Source organism: Sphaeramia orbicularis, chromosome 7 (assembly GCF_902148855.1).
Source record: "Sphaeramia orbicularis chromosome 7, fSphaOr1.1, whole genome shotgun sequence".
In the NCBI taxonomy this organism is placed as follows: domain Eukaryota; kingdom Metazoa; phylum Chordata; class Actinopteri; order Kurtiformes; family Apogonidae; genus Sphaeramia; species Sphaeramia orbicularis.
Window position 1 is genome coordinate 31309601 of NC_043963.1, and position 24600 is coordinate 31334200.

Consider the following 24600-nt stretch of genomic DNA (forward strand, 5'->3'; position numbering starts at 1 on the left):
TACTAGAGTTTAACAATAGTTTCAGTGTTGTCCAACAAACTTAGCATCGCTCAAATTGACAATAACTAATTTGTCAGCCCTAAAGTACTGTTGAGCTTTACTGGAATCCTCCGTCCAGTAATCTCTATCTACCTCATTTTATACAGTGTAAAAATAGAGGTCAGTGTTTCCACACTTTGTTTTCCCTCTCACTGCTTTTTATGGTTTTAAGTTGAGAAGGTCATCCACTGTGTCCAATAATGAGGGAGGAAAAATAATTACAGCCTGGTTTTCCTCACTTACCTATCCAGCATGGCAAATTAGAGAAAAAGAGCCACACTTTGTGTAGCAGACTTGGTCCTGATATAGGAAAAAAAAAAGATGACATAGTGGCTGCTGTTACTGTTTCTAAATTACTTCTCTGTTATTTCACCTATTCCCCATTCTCATCTAAAGGTTCACGCACAAGCTGTGTGTCAGACAGCAAAATGAGCCACCCCCAGATCCTTCCCTCGCCCCATCTGGCCATCCAAACAACAGCCAATTCAAGGATGGCACAGAAGGTGTGCCAGCAGCACAATAGCTCATTATTTGGAAAAAAATAACCTTATTAGTGGACTGGTCTGCGTACAGGTCACCTCTGTCCACGTAACCAAACAAACCTCCATCTCAACAAATCAGTAAGTTATTATTGAATGTCTTACATCAGCTAGAAAAAAATGGCCTGATTTTAATCACGAATGACTTTATTGTAAAAGTAATTTTTCCTACTAATGCAGATTTCAGAATGTTTCTATTTTGTTTTTTGAGTTTCGTCTTTGGAGAAAATCCACAGTTGCATCACTGTTGATATTTGTCTCCTCATTAAAGTCTGAATATTATGAGAACTACAATGTAACCTAGCATTGTAGTCTGGAAACATACAGGTCAAGGTTATTATCATTGACGAAAACTAACGAAACTAGAAAAGCACTCTGAGAGCGCAGACCTCCGCCAAGGCAGATCAGTGCCCCCCCCCCCGATCACCACCAAAATTTAATCATTTGTTCCTTGTGCCAGTATCAATATTTCCTGATATTTTCATCCAAATCTGTCCATAACTTTTTGAAAGATCCGGATCAGTCTTTGCCATTTGATAGAACACCCCATTGTAAATCCCTGAGTCAAACTGCATGAGATTTGCACAGTTCCCCCATATTGTGATTTCCACCATAAATATTAGTCCCATATTTATTTTACCTATATTTTAAGATTCCTTGACCATGAAAACATACCATTAGCAACTGGATTCATAATTATATCCTTATTAGTTCAGTAGTTATTCACGAAAATCACATTTCTCGTAATGGCAGTTTTCTTCTGGATCTAGCTCCTTCAGTATTAAAGCTACATGAAATCCGGTGGCATACTCCCGATGCGGAACTGACTGAGCTACACGATGGCGCTTGTCAGAAATTTCTACCTTTAATATTAAAGGCACAGTAGGCCAAAAAGTAAGGGCACCCCCATTTTTTATATAAATTGAGATAAAATCCGCCTTCTGGATAAGATCCGGATCAGCCTTTGAAATGTGATAGAGGACCCCATTGTCAATTCCTGAGTTAAATTTCATGAGTTTTGGTCAATAATTAAGCGAGATATTGGGAAACGAAAATTTTGGCCCCATTTACCACAATGTTAACGAAAATTTCAAAGTGATCCAGAATCCAGGATTTCTTCCGGATCACCCCCAAAAGTTAATCATTTCTTCCTTATCCCATTTCCAACAAACCCTGAAAATTTCATCAAAATCTGTCCATAACTTTTTGAGTTATGTTGCACACTAACGGACAGACAAACAGACAAACAAACAAACCCTGGCAAAAACATAACCTCCTTGGCGGAAGTAATGACGAAAACTAGAATTGAAAAAACATTTTCGTTAACTGAAATAAATAAAAACTATAATTAAAAGAAAAAAAATAACTAACTGAAACTGTATTGTGTGTTTACAAAACTAACTAAAATATATAAAAATTATGGATAAAATTCCCTTCGTTTTCGTCTTTGTCAATGTCAGATTGATACGAAAGTGATTTATTTCGCTCTAGCAATTTTAGCTAGTGGCACCATATGGTACTTCACAGTCCGTCACTTCTCGTCACGTGTCGTTTAGAGTCGTCTTCTCGTCCCCACTCTACCTGGAAACATGGAGACTAAAGTTGGGAGAAAGCAGCAGAGTCCTGTCTGGGATTTATTTGAATACGACGGCAAGGAAGATAAAAGATACGACAAAACTAAAATTAATACTAAAACTAAGCATTTAGAAAAAAATGAAAACTAAGAAAAACTAGCAAACCTGCTCTAAAAACTAATTAAAACTAACTGAATTGGAGAAAAAAAAGTCAAAACTAAATAAAACTTAACTATAATGAAAAATCCAAAACTATTAGAACCTTGATACAGGCTTTTCTTTCATTTATATTTCTGTCCCTGGGTTCACTGATGAAATCATTTAATACTGACAGCTTTTGTGCATGAAAAATAATATATGAGATTTGTGTATTTTGCCCTTCTTTCTGATACTTATTCTAGTCTTTTCTTTCCTCTGACTGGCTCATTTTTCATTATGATATCTAGTGTACGGTGCATGTTTGTGTGTCAGGGCTGGGGGAGTGTGTGCATAGTTTACATAGTACAGCATAATGTGTTATATTAGCTTATTTAAACAGATAAGGAAGGCTCCCCAAGTCCCACCTTACATATACCCAATCTGAGTTATGTTTCACTTAACTGGCTCCCTCATTAGAGCTGATGTGTGCACAACCAGAGTAATGAAGAATAATCTAATCATCACTCCTGAGAGAACTGGGCAGGCAAATATCTGTATACACACACACACACACACACACACACACACACAAAAACATATCCACAGATACTTCATATTAGAAATGCACAAATGGACACTGATAAATTTTGTGAATGCAAACACACACACACACACACACACACACATACACATCAAAACAGCTGGACTTCCCATTTGTTGAATAATGCATGGAGGCTTGTTGCCACAAGGAAATGATAAGCCCTACTTCTGATGGTATAGAGGAGGTTTAATTATCCAGTCTCTGTGTAATCACATGGAAACAGCTTCCCACTCGTCTTTTTATTAAGCCTTTTATAGCTGTTATAGCTGAGGGGGGCACTCTTTTATGAATTATTGAGCAAGCTTGCACTGCATATGTACATCTTAAAGCCTCACAGTCACAAAGTTTCCCAAGGCCAAGAGAGAAACTGTACAAATGACCTCCGCTGGGCTCTCTGCACCCTTCCATGTGAGAATCAGTAGCCAGGAAGGATGCTGTTGTGTCATATGCTGTTTTAGGTCAAACATGGGCAGAATGCCTTAAAATAGACATTTTGCTTCTTTGTTTTGCCTCTCTTTGGTGGAGCACAGATGGGAGTCCATTTTGCACCAGACCTATGTGTGGAATGAAATCATTTTCTGACTGTTGTGCTTACATTTTATTGCTCAGACACTGAGCCAGTGAGCAAACACTTAACATTCCAGCACACTTTCCTACACTGTATTTATACCACTGAGTTAAATGTACACTATGTAATTTCTGCTGCTATAGCTCTCTCAAGCAAAGCAATTACATAATAGTAACAAAAATAACATAGGAAAATATACAGTTTAGCAATGAAAATATTGGAATGTAGCATACCTACAATTTCTAATATATTATCACCAAAAAAAAGCTAACATCACTTGTTGTCATTAATTCATGACACAAATAAATTGTTTTGTTTTTTTTTACTCTAAAGGCAGATTATCCTTCCTCAGTCAGAGTTGAAGATGCAAAACAGTTATGTGTGGGTGAAAATCATTATTTGTGATGAGAATGTGACAAATATTTCAGAGATTTAGAGGTGAAACATTTAACAATCATAGTGCTTAAAAATAGAGATCAACATTTAGTGGAATTAAGTAAAATTAAAATCTGAGTCATTGTGTAAACGTAAATGATAATTAACCCTAAACATGAAATGAAAATGTTTATGATGATAACATAGATGGGTGCTTCTATGAAACTGGTCCCTAAAAACAGGACAGAGGGGCTAAAAATTCAAACCAGAACATGTAGACTGATGTTATGAAGGAAGTTTGGAAGCACTTTGGGTCTATTTTAAAAATAAATATTTACTGAGATGAAAGAGAAACTATTTTTCAGATAAAACACATTACATGCTACTATTTAATTGAATATCTCTTTATTCCCTCACAGGTACATTTTGGGAATCAAACTAATTATGCAAGGCAGAGTGTTTCACAAAAATGACCTGTGTTGCAAAATCACTCGCGATTTTTTTGTGTTTAAATGGGCAGGTTCTGCATGTAACGCCAGCGATGGATTACACACGAAACCTGGAATGAGACTGCTGATTCATGAAAAACCTGCAAGTCTGGATTAGAAAAACCACTAGGATTGCCAAATTGACACAGCGTCTTTATTTATAGTGGCATATAAGACCATTTCATGCCATGTTTTCAAGATCAAATGCATTGACACCTACGTAGCTTTTCCTGTCCCAATTTTGGTCCTATTTTTGGCCCCAATATTTATTAAAAATTCATTAATTTTGGGATGACTCAGAGCAAAAGTATAATTTTTTTTGGCATTTATCTGAGGTCATCATTAGGTACATCCTGGGGGGAAATATGTATAAATTTCTCTTTTATTATTGGGTCTAAAATGCTGGCAAAGTGTCAGGTATCAAAATGAACCCAGTTTCATAGAAGCACCCAAATTCCAAATTATTAGTGACCCTGTTTGCAATGAAACGCCTGAATGAAACATGTCCTGATACTTTTGTCCACATCGTGTGATAGTAGATGACATTGCAAAGTAATGATGCATTACCATTTTATTTTCACTATTTATATCGCATCAGTGATTATACAGTACATTCACATTATTTAATTAAGTGCAAGTAATGTTAAAAAAACATCAACGCTAGGAATGATACCATTATAATGTAACCAAATGAAATGTGATGTTACATTCAATAAACCTGCATAATTTCTCTGTATTTGAACATTATTTGGAACAAGTCAACAACTACATGAGAAACTAGTCATTTAAAGATCAAATGGAAATGTAACATATGACTCACAGAGCACTGGAGAAGTACATGAAATCCCTACAAATACAGACCACATCTCTGTGTATTTCCATTAAATTGCACTTTCCTGTGCTGTATGTTCTTCCTTGTCCTATTATATCACAAGCAGTGAGTAACAGCTCTTGCTCCTCTCATATGTTATATAATCAGCTTCTCCTGGTGGTATATAACACAGGCTTGGGTGAGACCAGTCGACATTATATACAAGATAAAACAATTAGACTTTCTGGTACCGGTGAGATTTGAGTCCTGGAGAAGCAGCAGTGAAGCTGATTTGTCACAGTGTTCGCACACTTTCCCCAAAGAGCACTGTCCTCTTATATAGCAAAAGAAAAAAACACATATATACACTCAAGGAAAAAAGAAATGCATCACTTTCATTTTCTTGATTTTTTCAGAAATATGACAGTTATTGCAAAATTGCAAACTACAATGAGTTCAGTACTATTCTGAGTCAAAATGAAATGATTGTTTTCCTGGTTCCGGTTGATTGATTTTGATTAGCAATAAGAACTATATTTGTGTATTCCTCACCCATGTCTGCTCATGAGTGAAACTCACAGATGAATTGGACCACTCCTCAATTGTGCACAACCATTCCCTATAAAAAGACACCAAAATGGAGCAAAAACACATTTGTCCACAATGCCACGACTACTGCAAGAGAGATCAGGCCATTGGCATTTTTCAAGCTGGACGGAGCAGACGGGCCGTAGCCAGGGTGTTTGGAGTCCACCACTCTACCGTTGTACGCCTTGCTGAGCGTTACCACACCCCCGGCTCCTCCAACGACCATCCCAGATCTGGTTGACCGCATGTTACAACCGCTGCACAGGACTATCCCAATCGGCTGTCACATCTCTGTGACAGGTTTCAGCCGGCAATGGCCTGATCTCTCTCTGGTTGCAGTAGTCGTGGCATTGTGGACAAATGTGTTTTTGCTCCATTTTGGTGTCTTTTTATAGGGAATGGTTGTGCACAATTGAGGAGAGGTCCAATTCATCTGTGAGTTTCACTCATGAGCAGACATGGGTGAGGAATACACAAATACAGTTCTTATTGCTAATCAAAATCAATCAACCGGAACCAGGAAAACAATCATTTCATTTTGACTCAGAATAGTACTGAACTCATTGTAGTTTGCAATTTTGCAATAACCGTCATATTTCTGAAAAAATCGAGAAAATGAAAATGGTGCGTTTCTTTTTTCCTTGAGTGTATTTTAACAACCATATCTATTAAATATTAGTAAACTCTCCAGGGAAATCATGTGTTCCTAATAAACTTTGCAGAAATAATGTTCAAACTACTTAATTGAAACTACCTACTTACTGCTACAAAGTATTATCATAAAATATATTATTCTTGTGTTATATTTTGTTATATTTTAATGTCCCAATACATATAAAAAGGAATAGTTTTATTCCTTCATTTCTTTTTAGGTGCAGCTATATGGCTTCATAATTCAAGCCCTTCCTCCAAAGTCTTATCTTAGTGGGAAATAATGGAAGTACAAGGCCTCAGAAAGGCTGTTAAACACATGAGGTTAGATTCTCCTCCACGCTGCCTCTGGTGTTTGACTGTGTTTCCTTGTACCTGGATGCCTTCTGTGCCCGGCTGCTGCAGCAATTTGACCGTTCGTGTATGTGCCGTCTTCTGGCCTCGGCCATCGTGCCAGGTCAGGTTGCTGCCTCCGGCGCGACGCGGCAGCTGGTAACTCAGCTCCTCAGCAGACACCGTGTGCTCCAGGGAGGCACGGCAAAAACTGAAGCTGGACGCCGCTGTGAGGACAGACAGAAAAAAAAAAAACAGAGGAAGACAGAAAGAGACAAGCAGAGGGAGAAGCACAAACACCGATAAGTACTCACTTTGTATTGTCTTTGTCTGAGTGGCTTTCATACATTGTCTATAAAGTGAGCAACAGGATCCCAAAAGCACAACAAAATAAATGATTGATAATCCTCTAAGAGCTTAACATACTGCATTCACTCCAGATTACATGGTTTGTCTACTGACTGTTATACAGCTACGAACAGATGGCTGTTTTGGTGATGGCAGTAGCGGTCCTGTGATCTCCAATTATGCTGAGTGCATATTCACCGAGACAGTGTGTGATTTTGGAATTGTGTCTTCCCAGATAAGTCCTTGATTATTTAAATCCTGCATCATGAATATTTGATTTTCTTCTTCCCTCTCTCAGTCTGTTCTTCCCTTCTTTCCTCCCAGGACCGAGGGTTTGCTGTGACACAACACCAGTGAGGCAGACAAGTCGTCAATGCCAGGTCAGAGGACAGCGCTGTCACAGCCACAGGACATCCTCTGCACTTACATCATGTAGGACATTCCAGTGGACTGTGGGCATTTCTAGTCAGCTGCAGTGCCCAGAATTCCACTTTCTTTCAGCATATTGTGATTCAAGTCATCTGAGAGCATGTCAGACTTCCTCCTACAGTAAAAAACAGTGTCAATTTAACTCTTAGAGAGTTGAATTTAACTCTGTTTCAGAAAACATTTGATCCCACTCAAAATTAGAGTCAAATTTACTCTATGGCCAGTGTCAAATTTTCAGAGTTTATTCTTCTCAATTCAATGTCACAATGAACAATGAAATGTGTAAAAAAAAATATTTAACACTGTGGTGTTTTCACACTGTTAAGAGTTATATCATTACACTTTAAAGTGCTATTTTTACTTCAAATTTAGTTTATAAATGACTATAATGTTCTAATATTTATTTCTCTGCAGTGTTTTTGTCTTCTTCAGTTTGCACCCTGTGCCTGTATTGAAACAATGCAGATTTGCAGGAGTCCCAAGAGAGCAGGGGGTTGTGAAAGTCATCAATTTGCTCTATGGCTTTCATTCACAATAGTAAATACTTCTCACTTATAATACAACTATAACTTCACAGTGACAATCAGGTAAGGCATTGTTCTGCCTACAGGTTTGACTAATGGTGTCGCATTAATAAAAAAAAAAAAAAATCATAAAAAGGCCAATAAACGTTGTAAAACAGACATATTACCCTAAATGAACATTAACACAAAACCCCTTGAACCCCTGCACATAAAATAGGACACAATGAGTAAAATGTCCAGTACCCACAATGCAATGTGGCAGACTGGCAGTAGTCATGACTCTGTATGTAGAATTGAATTTTACACTGTATCTGTGCAGAACTTTACACTGACTTTCAACTCTACTGTTAGAGGTGGTTTACTCTCCATAGAGCTACAATTACTCTATCTAGCTTAAAATAGCTTGACTCCAAAATATTGACACTGCATTTTTTGCTGTGTATATTTTCACGCTGTAGAAAATCTATCACCATGATGCACATATTGGTTTATCACACTTTTCCAGATGACTAGAAGGGTTAAATACATGATCAGTAGCTGTTCAGTTCAGTTCAGTTCATTTAGATTATTTCAGTCTCTACTGAAATGTTTCCAGAATTAACCCATAAACACCCAGTGCTACTTTTGTGTCAGTTCCCAAATTATTTTTTTTCTATATTTAACCTCTCTTAAGTGATTTATCACCATTGATTGTAATATTATCTTCCTTATTTTGCATTTTTCAGTGTAAATCAGGAATTTTTCTTTATTTAATTCACTGATCATGTAGATGTTCATTAAAGCTCTGAGTAAAGCTGATGGTTATTATATCAGAAACAGAGAAAACTGAAGAAAATGTGACTTTTTCAGCAAAGATATCATTAACTGAACATAAACCCAGTGTGTCCATCCACTGTCATTGATCCAATTCCATGGGTTTTACTGGTGAATCACTGCTGTAGAAGATGACTGTGTTTCCACGGTAACTACAGAGCCTCTGAACGTCCAAAGGGTCATATCTGATGACCATGAAAAGATGACAAACTGTATTTTACACAAATTATTTCCATGTATTAATAGGATTAGTGGATCAACAGGTATTAAACCGTTTATATTAGTAGATGCTTTTGGTTCGCCAGTGGAAGTTTGGGTCTTTATGGGTTAATGCACACAGTAATCAACAATAAGGCACTAAATTACAAGGAAAACAACACAATAGTGACTAAAAAGGAGTAGGCTGAAGTTAGAACTTATTACACTTACATTTTGTACAAATTAGGACTTTAGTTTAATACAACCCTGAAACAAAAACAATGTTTCTCCCTACAGTTTCACAGATATTTAGCAGGTTATCTATGAAAAATTAATAGAATTTATACAAACACATATACTGTGATCATACATTACTTTTCTATTTGTTCACCACTATGTATTGTTTGTATAAATGTATAGTACTATATATGAATCACACATCATCAGTTCCTTGTCAAATCCAGAGTTTACACCTTTAACATATTCACACTTTTTTCACTGGTCCTGACTGAGCCTTGTTATTTTCAACATTCCTGTTCCTCTCAGTAAATAATATAATAACTTTCTATAACCTCAAACAACCTGTGAATGCTGTTAGAAATTATTTACACTGGTCTGTTAAACTCAGCCAAGACGTGATTCTAGTCCATGTCTCGACACAGAAGCTACTTTTACATAAACAGCATCGGGTTCATCTGTCTTTATTTAGTCTTTTGATTTGGACCAAGAGGAGAGAGATGCACATATTTATTTCTCATTCTCTTTTCTTTATATACAACAGTGGTTTCCAACCTTTTTTGGCTCATGACCCCATTTTAACATCACAAATTTCTGGTGACCCCAGACATTCAAAACGGAGACATTTATTTTTGCTAAAATGTATTTGTTTTTGATCATGTAATAGTTTGCTAAGCTATGTTGCAAATAAACATTACTTTTAGAGGACATTTAGTCTATATTATGTCTATTATTATGGACAGAGGCAGAAAAGCCAGGGGTAGATTACTGCACAAAGTGAGAATTTTATTTTCCTTGGTCAGGATATGTACAGTCAGTCCAGCTTGGATTTACAAGGCTGACAATTAATACTGAACAAACAATAACTCAAACTATGAATTATGAAAGAGTTGCAGCATCTGAAACTGACCACAATGAACATTTGAAAGATAAACAGTACCACAGTGCTTCAGTTTCAGACTCAAAGTTTGTCATGTCTTTTATGGATTGTGATTGTTTCTCTAAACTTACATATTTCTTATTAGTACGTTTTTATTTTTATCAATTACTAGAAATTTCAGGCGACCCCATTTGAATTCCAGGCAACCCCATATGGGGTCCCGACCCCAAGGTTGAAAAACACTGATATACAACATGAAAATACAGGAAAGATGTGCACAGCCTTAAAAGACACACAAAAAAAACTAACTGAATGAGTTCTAAAGGTTAAAGTTATTATTTTGTGTGACCCCTGACCCCGTTAAAGAAACAACTCAAACAGTTAAAAACATCTGACATGTGGTGAATGAAGCCTGGTATAAAACATCAGAAAATTAATGTAATAAATCTCACATTGTCTGAACAAAAGGCTTAAAGATTTTTGAACATAATTTAACTTCTCTGATGACTTACCCCATGAATTAAACTTTTTTAATTATCTAACTTAAAATCATACTAACAATTGTTAAAGTACAAAGGGAAAATGTGTTAATTATAAGTGGAGCAAAATAAGCCCTAATAAAGACTGAAACACTTCAAAATCCCTCATTAATCCATAGGACCAAAGAAAAAAAGCTTAAATATCAGTAAGAGTTTCAGAACACATACAGGATAATACTATTACATTTGGGTGCTTCTATGAAACTGGGTTCATTTTGGTACCTGGCACTTTGCCAGCCTTTTAGACCCAATAATAAAAGAGAAATTCAGACATATTTACCCCCAGGATGTACCTAATGATGACCTCAGATAAATGCAAAAAATTATAGTCTTTTTCTGAGCCATCCCAAAATTAATGAATTTTTAATCAAATATTGGGCCAAAAATAGGACCAAAATTCAGACATGAAAAGCTACCTCGGTGTCAGTGCATTTGATCTTGAAAACATGGCTTGAAATGGTCTAAAATACCACTATAAATAAAGACACTGTGTTAAATTTGACAATCTTAGTGGTGTTTCTAATCCAGACATGCAGGTTTTTCATGAGTCTGCAGTCTCAGTCCAGGTTGCGTGTGTAATCCATTGTGTCCACTGGTGTTACATGTGGAACCTTTTTACCATGTTACATGCGGATTCTTGTATAAAAATAATATAAAAATGTGTCTTATCTGGGGAAATAGTTATGTTTTATCTCAGTAAATATCCATTTTTTAAATAGACCCAAAGTGCTTCCAAACTTGCTTCATAACATTAATCTACATCTGCTTTGAATTTTTAGCCCCTCTGTCCTGTTTTTAGGGACTAGTTTCATAGAAGCACCCATTTGCACACAAATGTCAGGTTGCAGTGTATGTGACTTGTTCTCTTATTTCTAGGCTTAACTTGATTTTCTCCTAAAATCTCTGAAGTACAGAGAGAGCTAAAAGTGGAACAAGGCATACTAAATGTTGCATTCATTACTTTTTAATATAAAAAGAACCTTTAGACTGAACAATGTCAGAACATTCTCTGAGAAAAGCTTCATTTCATCTCCCATGATTAACTGTAATTTCTTGTCCTTGTTCCTTTGACATCTTCAAGACCCGATTAAAAGACAGAATGAGAAAGACAATGGATTGATCTGAATGTAAAATTAAGGTCTTTCAATGTATTCATTCATTAGTCTCTATACATGTTGTTGCTTTCTATTCCTGTGCTGCTTTTGCTAGAGTTGGGTATTTGGGGACGACACAAACCAAATGTCCAGGTGAAAGTAGAACTGAACAAGTGGGAAGATACAGTTAAGAAATACTTTGTTAAATCAGATTTAATAGCAGTAAGCATCGCTTCCACTAGCATGGGGAAACAAGGCTTCCTGGACGACTCCCATTTTAGAACTGCACAACAGAGAGACATGATCCATGACAGCTCTGGATTGCGGGAAACATCTGGCTGGAGATGAAGTAAATGGAGAAAAAAAAGACTTTTTCTCGACCCAGAAATGAACAGTGCTGAATACAGAGTTCACGCAGCCTTGGTAGTGGAATGAAAAAGAAGGCCAAGATGAAAAAGAGAGAAAGACCCGACAGGAATCACTGATGTGTAACCTTTTCTACCTCTCCGCTCTCAGACTTCACTCCTGCTTTTTTCATTTCTCCATATGTTGCTGTACTTTTGTATATTCTTATGCAGCAGCAGCAGCTTTCTTGTTTCCCCCCATTGTGTGCTCTTCTGTGTCTATTTCTGCTTGTCAGGTCTTTGGGGTTGTCAGGATAAACCAAGCCCAGTCCCGATGTAATTACTGCCAGTCAGACTGAGGAGGAGGAGACAGGGGGAAGGAACGTGGGAAGCTAAGCGCCTTGCAACTCTAAAGACCTGCCAATCCTCCAAGAAAGAGACAAGAGCAAGCGCACAAGGAAGAGAAAAGACAAGCAAGAAAGAAAGGGAGAGAGAATGAAAGGGAAAGCAGCACTATAAATTAACATCAGATCCATGCAAACTGACAGTAAACTGATCAAAATGTAGTATAGTAAAATAAATAAAGAAATAAATAAAAAACTCAAACAGGAGGTGCTGAGACACGTTAACACATCACGAAACAACTTAATTTCATGAGCTGTTAAAGTCAGCTTTCCAATTATGCAACACTGACCACTCAACATTTTACAGACATCACTTTTCATGACTTTACAGTTCCTCCTGAATCTCAGTCTCTGCGACATCTCCACACCTTGCAACCTCCAGCAGTCATAAAACGAAGACAAAGCGCCCATTCAGCAGGCTTTAATGGACTTGGTAGGCTTAACCTTCTGGCTCAGGATACGGATAAGAATTTAAAATCAGCCAAAAGCCATTAAATATCTTCGCCGTTCCACTGACACCTCCTTTAAAATTACATTGCAGTGCATGGCTCTGCTGGCTGTTGCTTTTAGAGTCCAGAGGCTGTTCATTAAATTTACATATTCTAGAAGATGAATGAATGAGAAGGGTTGTGTTGTGGCACAGTGTCTTCACATGCACCATAGTGTTTCACATTTAATCATTCTACTGTGAGTTCACCCCTTACATCTCTCTCATCCTGTCTCAACATGCATTTGATCAACCTTTGGAAAAGGACAACTGCCAAATCTCCTCTGTCCTATTTGTCACTGACTGGTGCTATATCACCTATTTCTGCCCTTCTCTCACACTGGTATCACCTCAAGTAAAATCAAAGCAGAAGACAGAAGAGGAGAGATAATGGAGGGCAGAAGACAGAACTGGAAGTAAGGAGTGTGATATGTATCTCCTGAGAAGCAGCTGGTGAGTGAAAAAGACAGTGTGCTCAGTGATTGGCTGCGCTTTTAGAAGCTCGGTCAGAAATGTGTAAGTCCAGCCTTGCACAAAAAGGAAAGAAAGAGACAGAAATGCAGAAAGTAGAGGTTTGGAGAGGAAAAAAAACAAGGGCAAAGTGTCAGACAGGTGTTTGTGTATGTGTCAGAGTGTGCGCGTGCTCTGGGAAGGTAGGTCAATACAACTGAGCCCAGTGAAGTGTAACCTCATATCACCTCCTCTTGACTGAGCAGCATATCTGCTGTGCAGAGTGGCTGCTAAATCTCAGAGGTATTCCCTTTTGAAAAGGTAATTAAGCTGTTAGGTACGGCACCCCGGAAGGTCGTTCCAAGCCAAATCCCACAGTAGATTAACATGACATCACTGGACATTACTCATTTGCTTCCAATAGAGAACATCTAAATTAGTCCATGTGGACTACTTTGCTGTGTTAGCTTTTTGCAAAAGTTTGATTTTTGAATAACCTTGGCATCAACTTTGGTGTGCATATGGGTGTTTGCTTCAGCCTCTAACATGGAGGATGAGGCAAGTGGTCTGGCTAGTCCACCTTACTTCAGGCATCATAGAGAGGGTGGCCACGGTGCATTTCAGAACCAGAATATTGGTATCAACTTTCCCTCTCCCTACCGACCACCTCCTATTCAGTGGAAAGATAAAATTTCTATTTGCAGACCAAGTTTTATATGAAAGAGGACAGGAAAAAATCACACTCACCCCCATTTCTCTGTAATCTCCATAAGGGTGAAACTTCCTCATGCAGTGATTTCATGCACATTACACATTAAATCCTAAATATAGCACTGCTGCCTTCCCTGCTACCTTTACATCTTCTGTGATACATGTTTGTTGGTCCTATAGTATGTTGGCAGCAAAGCAAGAGGCTATTTACAAGTCTTCCACTCCACCAGACCCTGCCCTAACCCCAGGAATGAGCCATGAAATTACTCCATTTTGAAAGAGCATGGGGGTGGGGGGGATAGAGGAATCTGGTTGCAGCTTTAAAAATAAATATAAAACCAAGGACCCCAGGGTTTTTTCCCATGATGCATTGCAGTCTATTATCGACTCTGACATGAAACATTGTTGCAGAATCTAAGGCTGAGGTTCACCTTTCACAAACTATCACTGTCATGGGAACTAGGAGTAAATAGCAGTAAACAATGGATGTCCACAATGCAGGCTGATTGAAGATAACAACACACCAACTCTCATCACGACACAGGCGGGGAAAATGCCAACTAAATCTTTGTATGAATGTGTGTACAAAATTGCCAGCATGCTCATGCATACATGATTCTGACTCACAATGCCAGCATGAGGATTCACATGTCTACACATCTGTATAATCCTTGTCTGCTTTCATTTATGCTTGTGGGTCTGTTTAAAGCTACAGTCTCTGCACGCTGCCATGTGGACAGAAGCAAGATTCAGGATTCAAACTGCAGGGCAATAATGGCTCGCAATGCATATGGCTTAGCTTTCAACACAGGTGGAGTTGACATTTTTGGTATGATTCTGCAAGTCACTGTACAAGTCCATGTGCACCCTGACAGAGGAGAGCAAGCAGCAGCAAAGGCTGGTGGGAAAATTACCAATCCGACCTTGGCTTTGTCTCTTCAGGCACTGCAATGATAAAAAATATAGAAGGTCCTGCATTGTAGACAGCATGACTTTTATTCTCTAACTGTCGACTGTGGCTCTTTCATAGAGACAGACAGAACTATTGATTATCCATCAGTGTCAGAGAACATACAATTACAGATTGCTTTAGATCAAACACACACACACGGGTAGAGACACAGAGAGACACAGACAACGTAACTTCTCCACCCGAGGCCACTGGCTGTCATTTCCACTTCTCATCAAAAGAACTCCCTCCACGTTTCACACAAGAGGAGAAAAAACACCAATGACACACAAGAAGAGATAGGATATAGGGGTCAGACACTGTCGTGACCTTTTAAGTGGATGAAGAAATGAAACCCAGAGTAAATCCAAGAACGTAGAGACAGACGGAGGCAAAGATGACCAATCAGAAAAGAGAAAAAACACAGATGATTAGGCTTCAACGAGTGAATATCTGAATATCTACTGTGTTCCACCCTTCACAGCTAAGTCCTCATATGATGACACAGGAGGACAGATTAAATCTTACAATCGATAACATACAGAGAATGTCAGAAGGAAAAGGAGGAGAGGGACAACCGAGGGATTAATAGGATATGAGGTGTAATCAGGTTTGATGAAAGTGTGAGACACACAAGATCACTCGTGTATTTGTGAGTGCTTTAGTATCCTGATGTTTGGAGTAATTTCCCAGATATGTGTTATGCATCTTAACATTGCACCCAGGGTTTGAGCACATGCTATAGCAGGCTAAGGCTAACCCAGAAACTGTGATAATGTCTCACAAATTTGTAATCCTGAGGTTCAATTTCCAGTTTCCATTTAATTGGCAAAAAAACCAATGAATATACAAATTAGGTTGGAGACCAGGGTTTAGGGTTCTGAGTCCCACACATGATTAGATTTTTACATATTAGTCAAGGTTAGGGGGGAAAAAATTAAGCTTTTTCATGACCTTTTTTAGTATTTAATCAAGAATCTTAAAAGTACCCACCAGACATGTTTGACAACATTCTGAGTAATGATTTCAGCCAAATAAGATATTTCTAGCAAAGTCAAATATTCTTAACATTACAGCTGCACAGTATGTCGTTTGAGCATCGAGATTGCGATGTACATGTGCGCAATAGTCACACTGCAGGTCCTGCAATGTAGGAGGCAAATGAACTCAACATGTTCTCATTTAATTTCAAGGGTATGTGACACACATTGCACACAGTGATCCACCAACAACACTGAAAAATGAGCAACGAACAAGAGAAAATCACCATAAACAAAGACTTGGTGCTAAAAGAAAAGCAACGTCAGTATCTGGAATTATTTTGGCTACAAGAAGGATGATATTGAAACAAATGTTCTGTGTCAACAGTGCGTTGCACCTGTTGCCAAAATGAGAGGTAACACAACTAATTTGTTTGACCATTTACAATGGCACCACACAGCTATTATATCCTCCTGAGCATTTTTTCATATCGCAGGGTTAAAAAAAAATCGCAATGTCAGTTTTTTCCAATATCGTGCAGCCCTACTTAACATGATTCACACTTTCCAAGAATGGCAAATGTTTATGCAAATATTTAAATATTTAATGAATTCTGAATGTGTACGGACTATGGAAATCTCATAACTTTTATAATGTTTACGTATTTATAAGGTGGAGGCTTTAAAACAAGCCATTTCAGGCTTTCTGCCTCTCCCTGCACCTTTACTGTTTTATTATGTCTTTGATCAATGTTATGTATGTGCAAAATAAATCAATAAATCAAATACAGAACTGAAAAATATCCCTGTGTAAATGAACAAGAGATAATTGGAATAAAATATTTTAACATCTTCTAATAAAATGGTTGGAAAAATGCCAATTATTCTTGATAGATAAAGTATAACTGGGACTCAGTATGTAATCACTCCATCTGGTCGTATGTGATAATCGAAGTATATAAATAGGAATAAACAGAGGAATGTGTCTGAAAACAAAATTATTCCATCTTTATGGGCAACAGTGCACTTCATTCCAAAGCTATCTTTTTTTCCTCATCTTCTTTTCCACAAGCTTGTTGGAGATTTCCCCGAAACTGATATGATACTTCAAATTATCATCATATTCACTATTTTATGGGACTGGAAAGTAACATAAACACATGATCCATGGTTTTAATCACCCATTTGCAATGTGTTCACATGCAACATTAACCAAGGTTACACAAAATGATGGTAATACAGTGAAAAGCCACAAAACACTACAAAAACAGAGACAGGAAACATTACTCTCCCTAATAAAGCATTCAGTGCCAAAGATCTTCAAGGACAAACATAATTTCTGTGCATTTGCATCTTCCTATTTATGAGACATTGAATTATCATTGTACAAACCATCCTAACCGGTGAGGTAATCAAATGATAAATGTGTCCATGCAGCCACTACATTATTATCATTTAATGCTCATCAAATACTTTGACAAATTTGTTTAAATTAACCCTGCTAGGACTTTCTTTGACATCAGAGCATCAGATGAGATAAAGAACAAAAGCAAGAAATTGCATTAAAAGGTCAATGAAGCAGAGCGTAGCTGTGTTCATGTTAAAACAGTTTTAATTCACATAGCAGCAGCATCCACAAGCAGCCATTATAAAGGTTAAGCTAAATTTTATATAGTCTGATTAGTGAATAATTTAATATAGTTAAAGGTCAAATGCAAAGTTGCAAGTTTGAAACATCTCATCAAACTCAATATCTTGTCTAAAATGTTACTCTTTGACCTGCAGATCTGCAATCTGAAAACTTCAATCCAGCAAAAGTGGTGAATGTCAGCGTGACGTTCTTCAGTGGACATTGGATAACAGTCATCTCAGCTGCATCATTAAAATATTATATTTTCCCTCACCTTTTACTGCAATATTTCAATCTCAATAGGTGCTGTGATCTAAAATGTCTCAGCAGTTTGCCCTCCTTCCTGTTCTTTCAGTGAAAAGAATCCAAAATGAAGGGGGGAAAGAAACAAACAGGCACATAACTCCACAGCTTAGATAAGATTGGCTTTTTAAATATTTAGTGTTTGTTTACAACTGTTCCCCTGAGTGGCAAAATGTTCTGTCTGAGTGGATTAACGGATGTTTGGGTATAATATCAAAGCTCTGATATACTCCAACTTAAAACCGCACCACTGGAAAAGGCACACGCTACATCGTAACTGACACGAAATAAATGGCTTAGCAGGCTACCAAAGAAATCGTGTCAATATTTATTTTAATGTCAAAATGCACTCCGCTGACTTCAGGAACAATTTAAGCTACTCAATTGGAACCAGGAGCGATAAGCCAGATGGTCGGCTAATGAACTCTAAAATGATTGCAGCAATCAGACAAACAGGTTTCACTATTATACTTTTTTTCAGAGCAGCAGGTCTCATAAGCAAAATATGGCCTGTCTAGTTCACAACACAAATACCTTCAGTGATTGCCTGCAAGGCCGTCCGGCAAGGATCCACCACACTCTGTCTGCTGACCATAGAGAAACCACATAATAAGCCTTAAAAGTTGCCCACAATGAGATTGCTGTCGTCCACAGAGGTTAAACCAGAGGGAACTGAGAGACATCTGTGTAGAACATGCACTCACACATATACAGACAAGCCAGTGGTGATGACATTGGGCTATGCTTCATTGTGATGGTCACATGTGGTCTGTAAATCGATAAGCTGCACTCACACTGTGGCTTGGTGAAAAGAACAGGGGTGCAGAGGGTTTCAGTGCTCAATACTTTATTGAGCGTTGTTAACCCCAGACTATCACCCATGTATGTCAGTGCTCATACATGGTATATTAAGAGGGTAAATATCTGGCGTAGCATGAGTAACAACCAATCGAAAGTACCCAAATGTACATGCACACACACTGGCACAAACAAAACACAAAGGTTATTGAGCACCAAGGGGTGTGCAAACAATGAAGTGAATAAATGACCGTTTCGAGAGTTAGTTGATAATCTGCTCTACCCCATCCTTGCATCCCCACAAAGAGAGCAGGATGAGGGGATAACAGAAGATAAAGGGGAATGAAAAAGAAGAGGAAATACGCTTACAGAATGGGTAGAGAGCTGGTGGGGAAAAAAAGCAGATAAAAGTTAATGCTCTGCAGAAGCTGAGAGGTAAACACAGAGAGACAAAGGGAGAGAAGGAAAATGTGCCAATGAATTTGAAGCTGAGATAGACAGGGAGAGAATGAAAATTGCAGACAGGGAGTTTGTTTGTAGATTTGTAAGCTGCATGAATGATTAGAAAACAGCAGCAGTGGGAAGGGGTGGAGGTGGGAGGGCTGTGGTGGTGGTGATGGTGGTGGTAGTACTTCTGCCAGCCAACTGTAATGTTAGTCAGAGCTTTGAAGTTTTTAAAAGTTTTTGTTCTCCCGTGTGATGTGATCCAGGCGGCTGCCTCTAATCTTTCCTGGAGGGGAGGGAAAAGAGAGGCTGACATAAGAAAAATAGGTGGATATAAGATACAAAGGTTGTGGTGGGAGGTAGAGGCGGGGGCATTCTGGGAGACTTAGGCAACACTACTGAGACAGGTAAGAGGAGAAATGCAACGGCGCCCATGGCAACAACTATAACACAGAGACGCGTGAAAAAACTTTTTTCTTTATACATTCCACAGATCGTTTCAACAAGCAGCAGAGGATGTAAAGCAAACTATTTCTTCAGGCATAAACTCTTCTTCCTTTTTGGAGTTTTGAAAAAGAGGATGTGACTTTCTTGGCAGGTGCAGCAGAAGTCTTCTATGGAGAAATATGTGTGCAAACGACATGTAGCCATGTTTAGTACAAGCCCTTCTGGAGCTTCCCTGTTTTGAGTCTAGCATTGAGACAAATTAGCTCACACCTGGGGCTCTCGCCTGTTCTCCCTGCCTCTGAATTCAGTCCTTGTGTCCTACCTGTGTCTGAGGCTGTCTGCAGCATGCTGTGCTGATTGGAGGTCTTTCTCTCCTTTTGTAATTGCCATGTTATCAGCTCCACTCCGGCACTGCCACTTTCGCCCAGGCCTTTCAGTCAGATGGACATGCCAATTAGCTGGTCTCCACATACACACAAACACACGCACACACTCTTGTTGTAGCTCAATCACAAAGACATAAAAACACACACAGGCTTTCTTGAGGCCTTCCTGTCAGGTAGCATCGCAGACAGCTGCTGGTACAAAGCGGGTAATTTGGAATGAACAGGAGTGGAGAATCAAAGCTCTTTATTCACACACGCAGACAAATATGCACAGCCATACAAATAAAGTCCCGGTGGGAGCTTCTTGTTCAGGCCGCAAGGTCCCAAGTGAACCTTTTTACTTCCCATTCCTTCTTAATCCTTTACCCCCTAAACACTCACGCTGACTTTCATCCAAAGCTCATCCAGTCTTGTCTTTTCTTTAAGATTCATTTCCATTTATGCTATAGGAAGAGACTCTACAAGCTTTTAAGCAAAGTGACTTTTTCTCTCATTTTTCAGCTCTTGTTCATTGACTGCTTCAGGATTCTTGAAAACTTATGCCGCGTTTCCACTACGTGGTACCGGCTCAACTTGACTCAACTTGGCTCAGGTACCAGGTACTATTCCTGGACACCATTTCCATTACGGGATACTACCAACTTTAGAGTACCTGGAGGTCATAACAACGCAGTGCATAACTTCCGTGACTCAGAGAGTTGCTGATAAACTCCCTCATTGCCCCGTCAAGCTCACACTGAATCTTTTCATTGGCCACAAGGACAGAAATGTCTGAACCTCCTCGACCGACCACGGTGTAGTTTTACGGGCATTCATCATGAATTAGCCTACCGGTATATTTACTGTAAACTTCTGAATCTGTTTTCTTTTTAAATGGTGTGTCACTAATGGATGACGCAATGATGCAGAGACAACTCTCTGACCAATCAGTAGTCTGCAGTGTTTACACATCACATTTTAGTATCTCTTCGCCTGTTTTGGAACCTCAAGTACTAAAAAAGTAGTACCGAGTACTAGATTCCAGGTTCTTTTCGTAATGGAAACATAAAAAGGCCAAGTCAAGTCGAGCTGGTACTACGTAGTGGAAATGCAGCATTTGTGAATGTTAGAACCAGCACTTCCACCAGTTTTGACTGGAACTGTTGCAATCAAGGATGCAATAGTTGGAAGACATTGCACAATCCACAATGGACCATAATATGTTAACTTTATACCCTCCAGCTGTACTCTGGCTCTTTTTGACTCTTGATAATCCTTTAAGTGTTCAAGTGAAAGCGGCTTTCTCTTTCTCATGCTAATTTCTAGCTTTTGCTAAAATTCATGGGATTACCAAATAACCAAAAAAACACTGTAGATCACTGCACATTCTTTTTTCTTTCTCAGGGCCTCTCCATTGTTGCTGTGTTCTCCACCCTCTCTGTCCAACCTGTAGAACATGATGTTCCCAAGAGAAAACTTACTATTGTTTAATTCCGGTTGGGAACCTACTTTCTCAGGTTCTCGAGAAACGCTCAGGATGGTCCAAAATGAGGTCAGCACCTATCCCATTGATGGGTAAAAGGGGTCCCACTGGCAGATTTAAGATTAGTACTGGAATTCATTCATTCATTTAACACATACGTAATCCTCAAGAGGGTTGTTGGGATGCTGGAGTCTATCCCAGCTGAGGCGGGTACACCCTGGACATGTTGCCAGGTCATCACAGGGCTGACATTTAGACACAAACAACCATTCACTCTCACATTCCCATTGATTTAGATTGAACAATTAACCTATTTACGTGCATGTCTTTGGATGATGGGATTAAACTGGTGTAAAAAAAAAAAAAAAAAACCTACACATGAGAGAGAACTTGCAAATTCCACACAGGGAGGCCCACACAGATTGACCCATGACATTGTTGCTGTGAGGCAAGAATCAGTACATTTATATGCACAGAGCATTTATTTGGACAGTTGTCTGTGTCCCAGTCTACATTCAATGGAATATAATCAATATATTATTGAAATCCTGTCACCTCCGCTATGATAGGTGCCAATATACACTCTTTCAACTGCTAGTAGTACAGGGACATTTGTGTTTGACCTACAATATCACAAACCACAACAATAGCCAAGAGCATACTAGCAACTTAGCAACCCAGAAGTAAACTAGTATGACAGTGGACAATGCTGCAAATTTGTAGACTGTGTACTTTCTGTCCACTTTTTGAGCACATGAGATGCATGCTGTTCGACTTCCAGGTCAGGATTTGGTGTACAACTCAACACACCAGTCAGATTAGAACACTTTATCCTGTTCCAATCCAACTGGTCATCATACATGCAGGAGTAGATCTTTCAATAGCATTACTTAGGTGTGTTAGTCCAACTATTAAAACTTAGATTTCAGTCAAGCCAGCATGTTTACATGTACTTCTAAAGTCCAGTTTTATGCACTAGTTTGGTTTAATTTAATTTGGTTTTTAAGGTGTCATGTAAACCAAGAGCTAACTACTTTGCCAAGTTGTTTGTCTCAGCTCGACACTTCTGAAAATGCACAGATTTCTCATGGTCTTAACCCAGTTTTAAATTAGCACATTTGCAACCATTTTACCGGCTTCATCGCTCTTTGAATTCATGTCAGACTAGAATCTAATTAATGCTTCTGCGTGTATCTGTCTGAGCTTAAATTGTTAGTGTAATTGAATTGACAACCATTAGCAGCTATCACATCTTTTAAAAAACATCACTACAGTAAAATCACTTTGATTAGGTCATTTAGAAACAACTTCCTCTTCCCATTTTATGTGGCAAACACATCACAGCGCCCCATCAATGTCAAGTTTTCAAACATTAGCCGTCTATTGATAACCCCCCTAATGTTAACTTCTAATGATGCCAGATGTTTCATAGACTGAACAGTGAAGAAGAGACTGCTCTGGGCTCCTTACAGGGACCCACCAATTAATCAACCTCAGTATGTGTGCATGCTTGTTAACGCTGACACTCCTTTTGGTGTGCATCGCAGCTATTTCAGTAATTCTGTACTAACACGGCACTGCCAAACTAGCTCTGCCATCCACTCCACTGAACCGCTTCCTTATTATCACCCAGCTACTCCAATGTCACGGACGATCAAACCCACATACAGACACATGTGCAACCTTAAACACCTAATTATCACACATACACGCCGTGTTGGTGACTGGGGATTAATAGCACTCGCATGAGGGCTTTTTTGCATGTTTTTTTTTATGTATCTTTCTGTCTCCCTTTCACACACACAACCCCACGCCTGTGACATTACATCAGCTCATATTAGTGTTCGGCCATTTTCACTTTAGATGAGAGAGGACAAGGAGAGAAGAGCTTTATTATCCATTCCTTCATTACTTAAGTTCCAGCTATATTACATGCATCTCAAGCCCATCAAACCCTATATCCCTTGTTAGAGTTAATGTGCTTTCTTCTGCTGTCACCTATTACAAAGGCCATAAAACCAGTTTAAAAGTTTCCGAAGCGCCGTCTCATGTCTGGTTATCTAATTTGAAAAGCTTTTCTTCCATCTATTGAAGACAGAGTTTCTTGCAAACTTAATACATGACTTCTGTCAGTTTTCATTCCCCGCTGAAAATCTCTCTCTGTCTCTCTCTTTGCCGACGGTGACTCAGCCTGCCAGTGCAAATGCATGCACATCAATGCATATATGGAACTTGAGCTGTGTTTGCACAAGTCCGTGCGTGTGTCTGTGTGACTATTAGCTCCTGCCAAGACCCAAAGCCTGCAGAGCACCAGTGACCTGATATGTAGGGTGAGACAGAAACACTGGGAAGACAGGATACAAACCCGCCCCCACTAACTCTGACTGACAGCCCTGCGACCTCGGCTGCCTCCTGCGACAATACTTCGGTCTTGCTTCCACGTTAGCGTCTGTCAGTCCGAGCTCAATATAACAACTAGTTCTGGGGCGAAATTCTAAAAGCATCGTCACTGGAGGACTAGAGGACAAGACGAAAACGAATGAAGTGTAGTGAAAGAGAATGTATGTTTTCGGGTGATATAATGAGACAAACTGATATCGCTGCTTAGCCCTTAAAGCAACTGTCAGGATTTGCAAAAGTCTTACATTGCCCCAGGTGCCTGTACAAATCCAAAAAAGACATGGTTGTACCACCACAGGATTTTACTGTCGCTCAGTCCTACAGCCTTTGTGACCAATACAGCACTTAAACAACTACATCCCACTGCCTCTATCTCCCACTCTTATGGACAAATCCCTCGTAATCTATGGATAAGGTAAAACAGCTGCGTGTCTCAGTGGATTTCAGTGAATTCAGGTCAAAAGGGTATAGACAGTCAAAAGAGCATTAGTACACAAAGTGGGCACATAGTCACAGACAGTTTTCCCACCACTTTAACATGAAAAACTGAAAAGTAAAGGATTAGAACAGCAACAAATTGCAGCTAAACCAGAAAATAACTTCAATCAATAGCTGTAGTGTACAAATCCTGTAGATAG

The 24600-nt window shown here is 38.8% G+C and overlaps 1 protein-coding gene across 3 annotated transcripts in view; it reads right to left on the minus strand.

The window, feature by feature from the left end:
* The window catches only part of samd10b (sterile alpha motif domain containing 10b), a 73554-nt gene that overhangs the window by 37011 nt on the left and 11943 nt on the right, over window positions 1–24600 (minus strand). For 2 of the 3 annotated variants that reach the window (XM_030139495.1, XM_030139497.1), the window contains exons 1-2: window positions 18560–18725; window positions 6748–6932 (exon numbers count right to left, since the gene is read on the minus strand). In XM_030139495.1, the coding sequence (XP_029995355.1) occupies window positions 6748–6932; window positions 18560–18620 (246 nt within the window). In that variant the 5' untranslated portion in view covers window positions 18621–18725. Of the gene's footprint in view, window positions 1–6747; window positions 6933–18559; window positions 18726–24600 lie in introns of those variants that run through there. The other variant, XM_030139498.1, reaches the window with a different exon arrangement.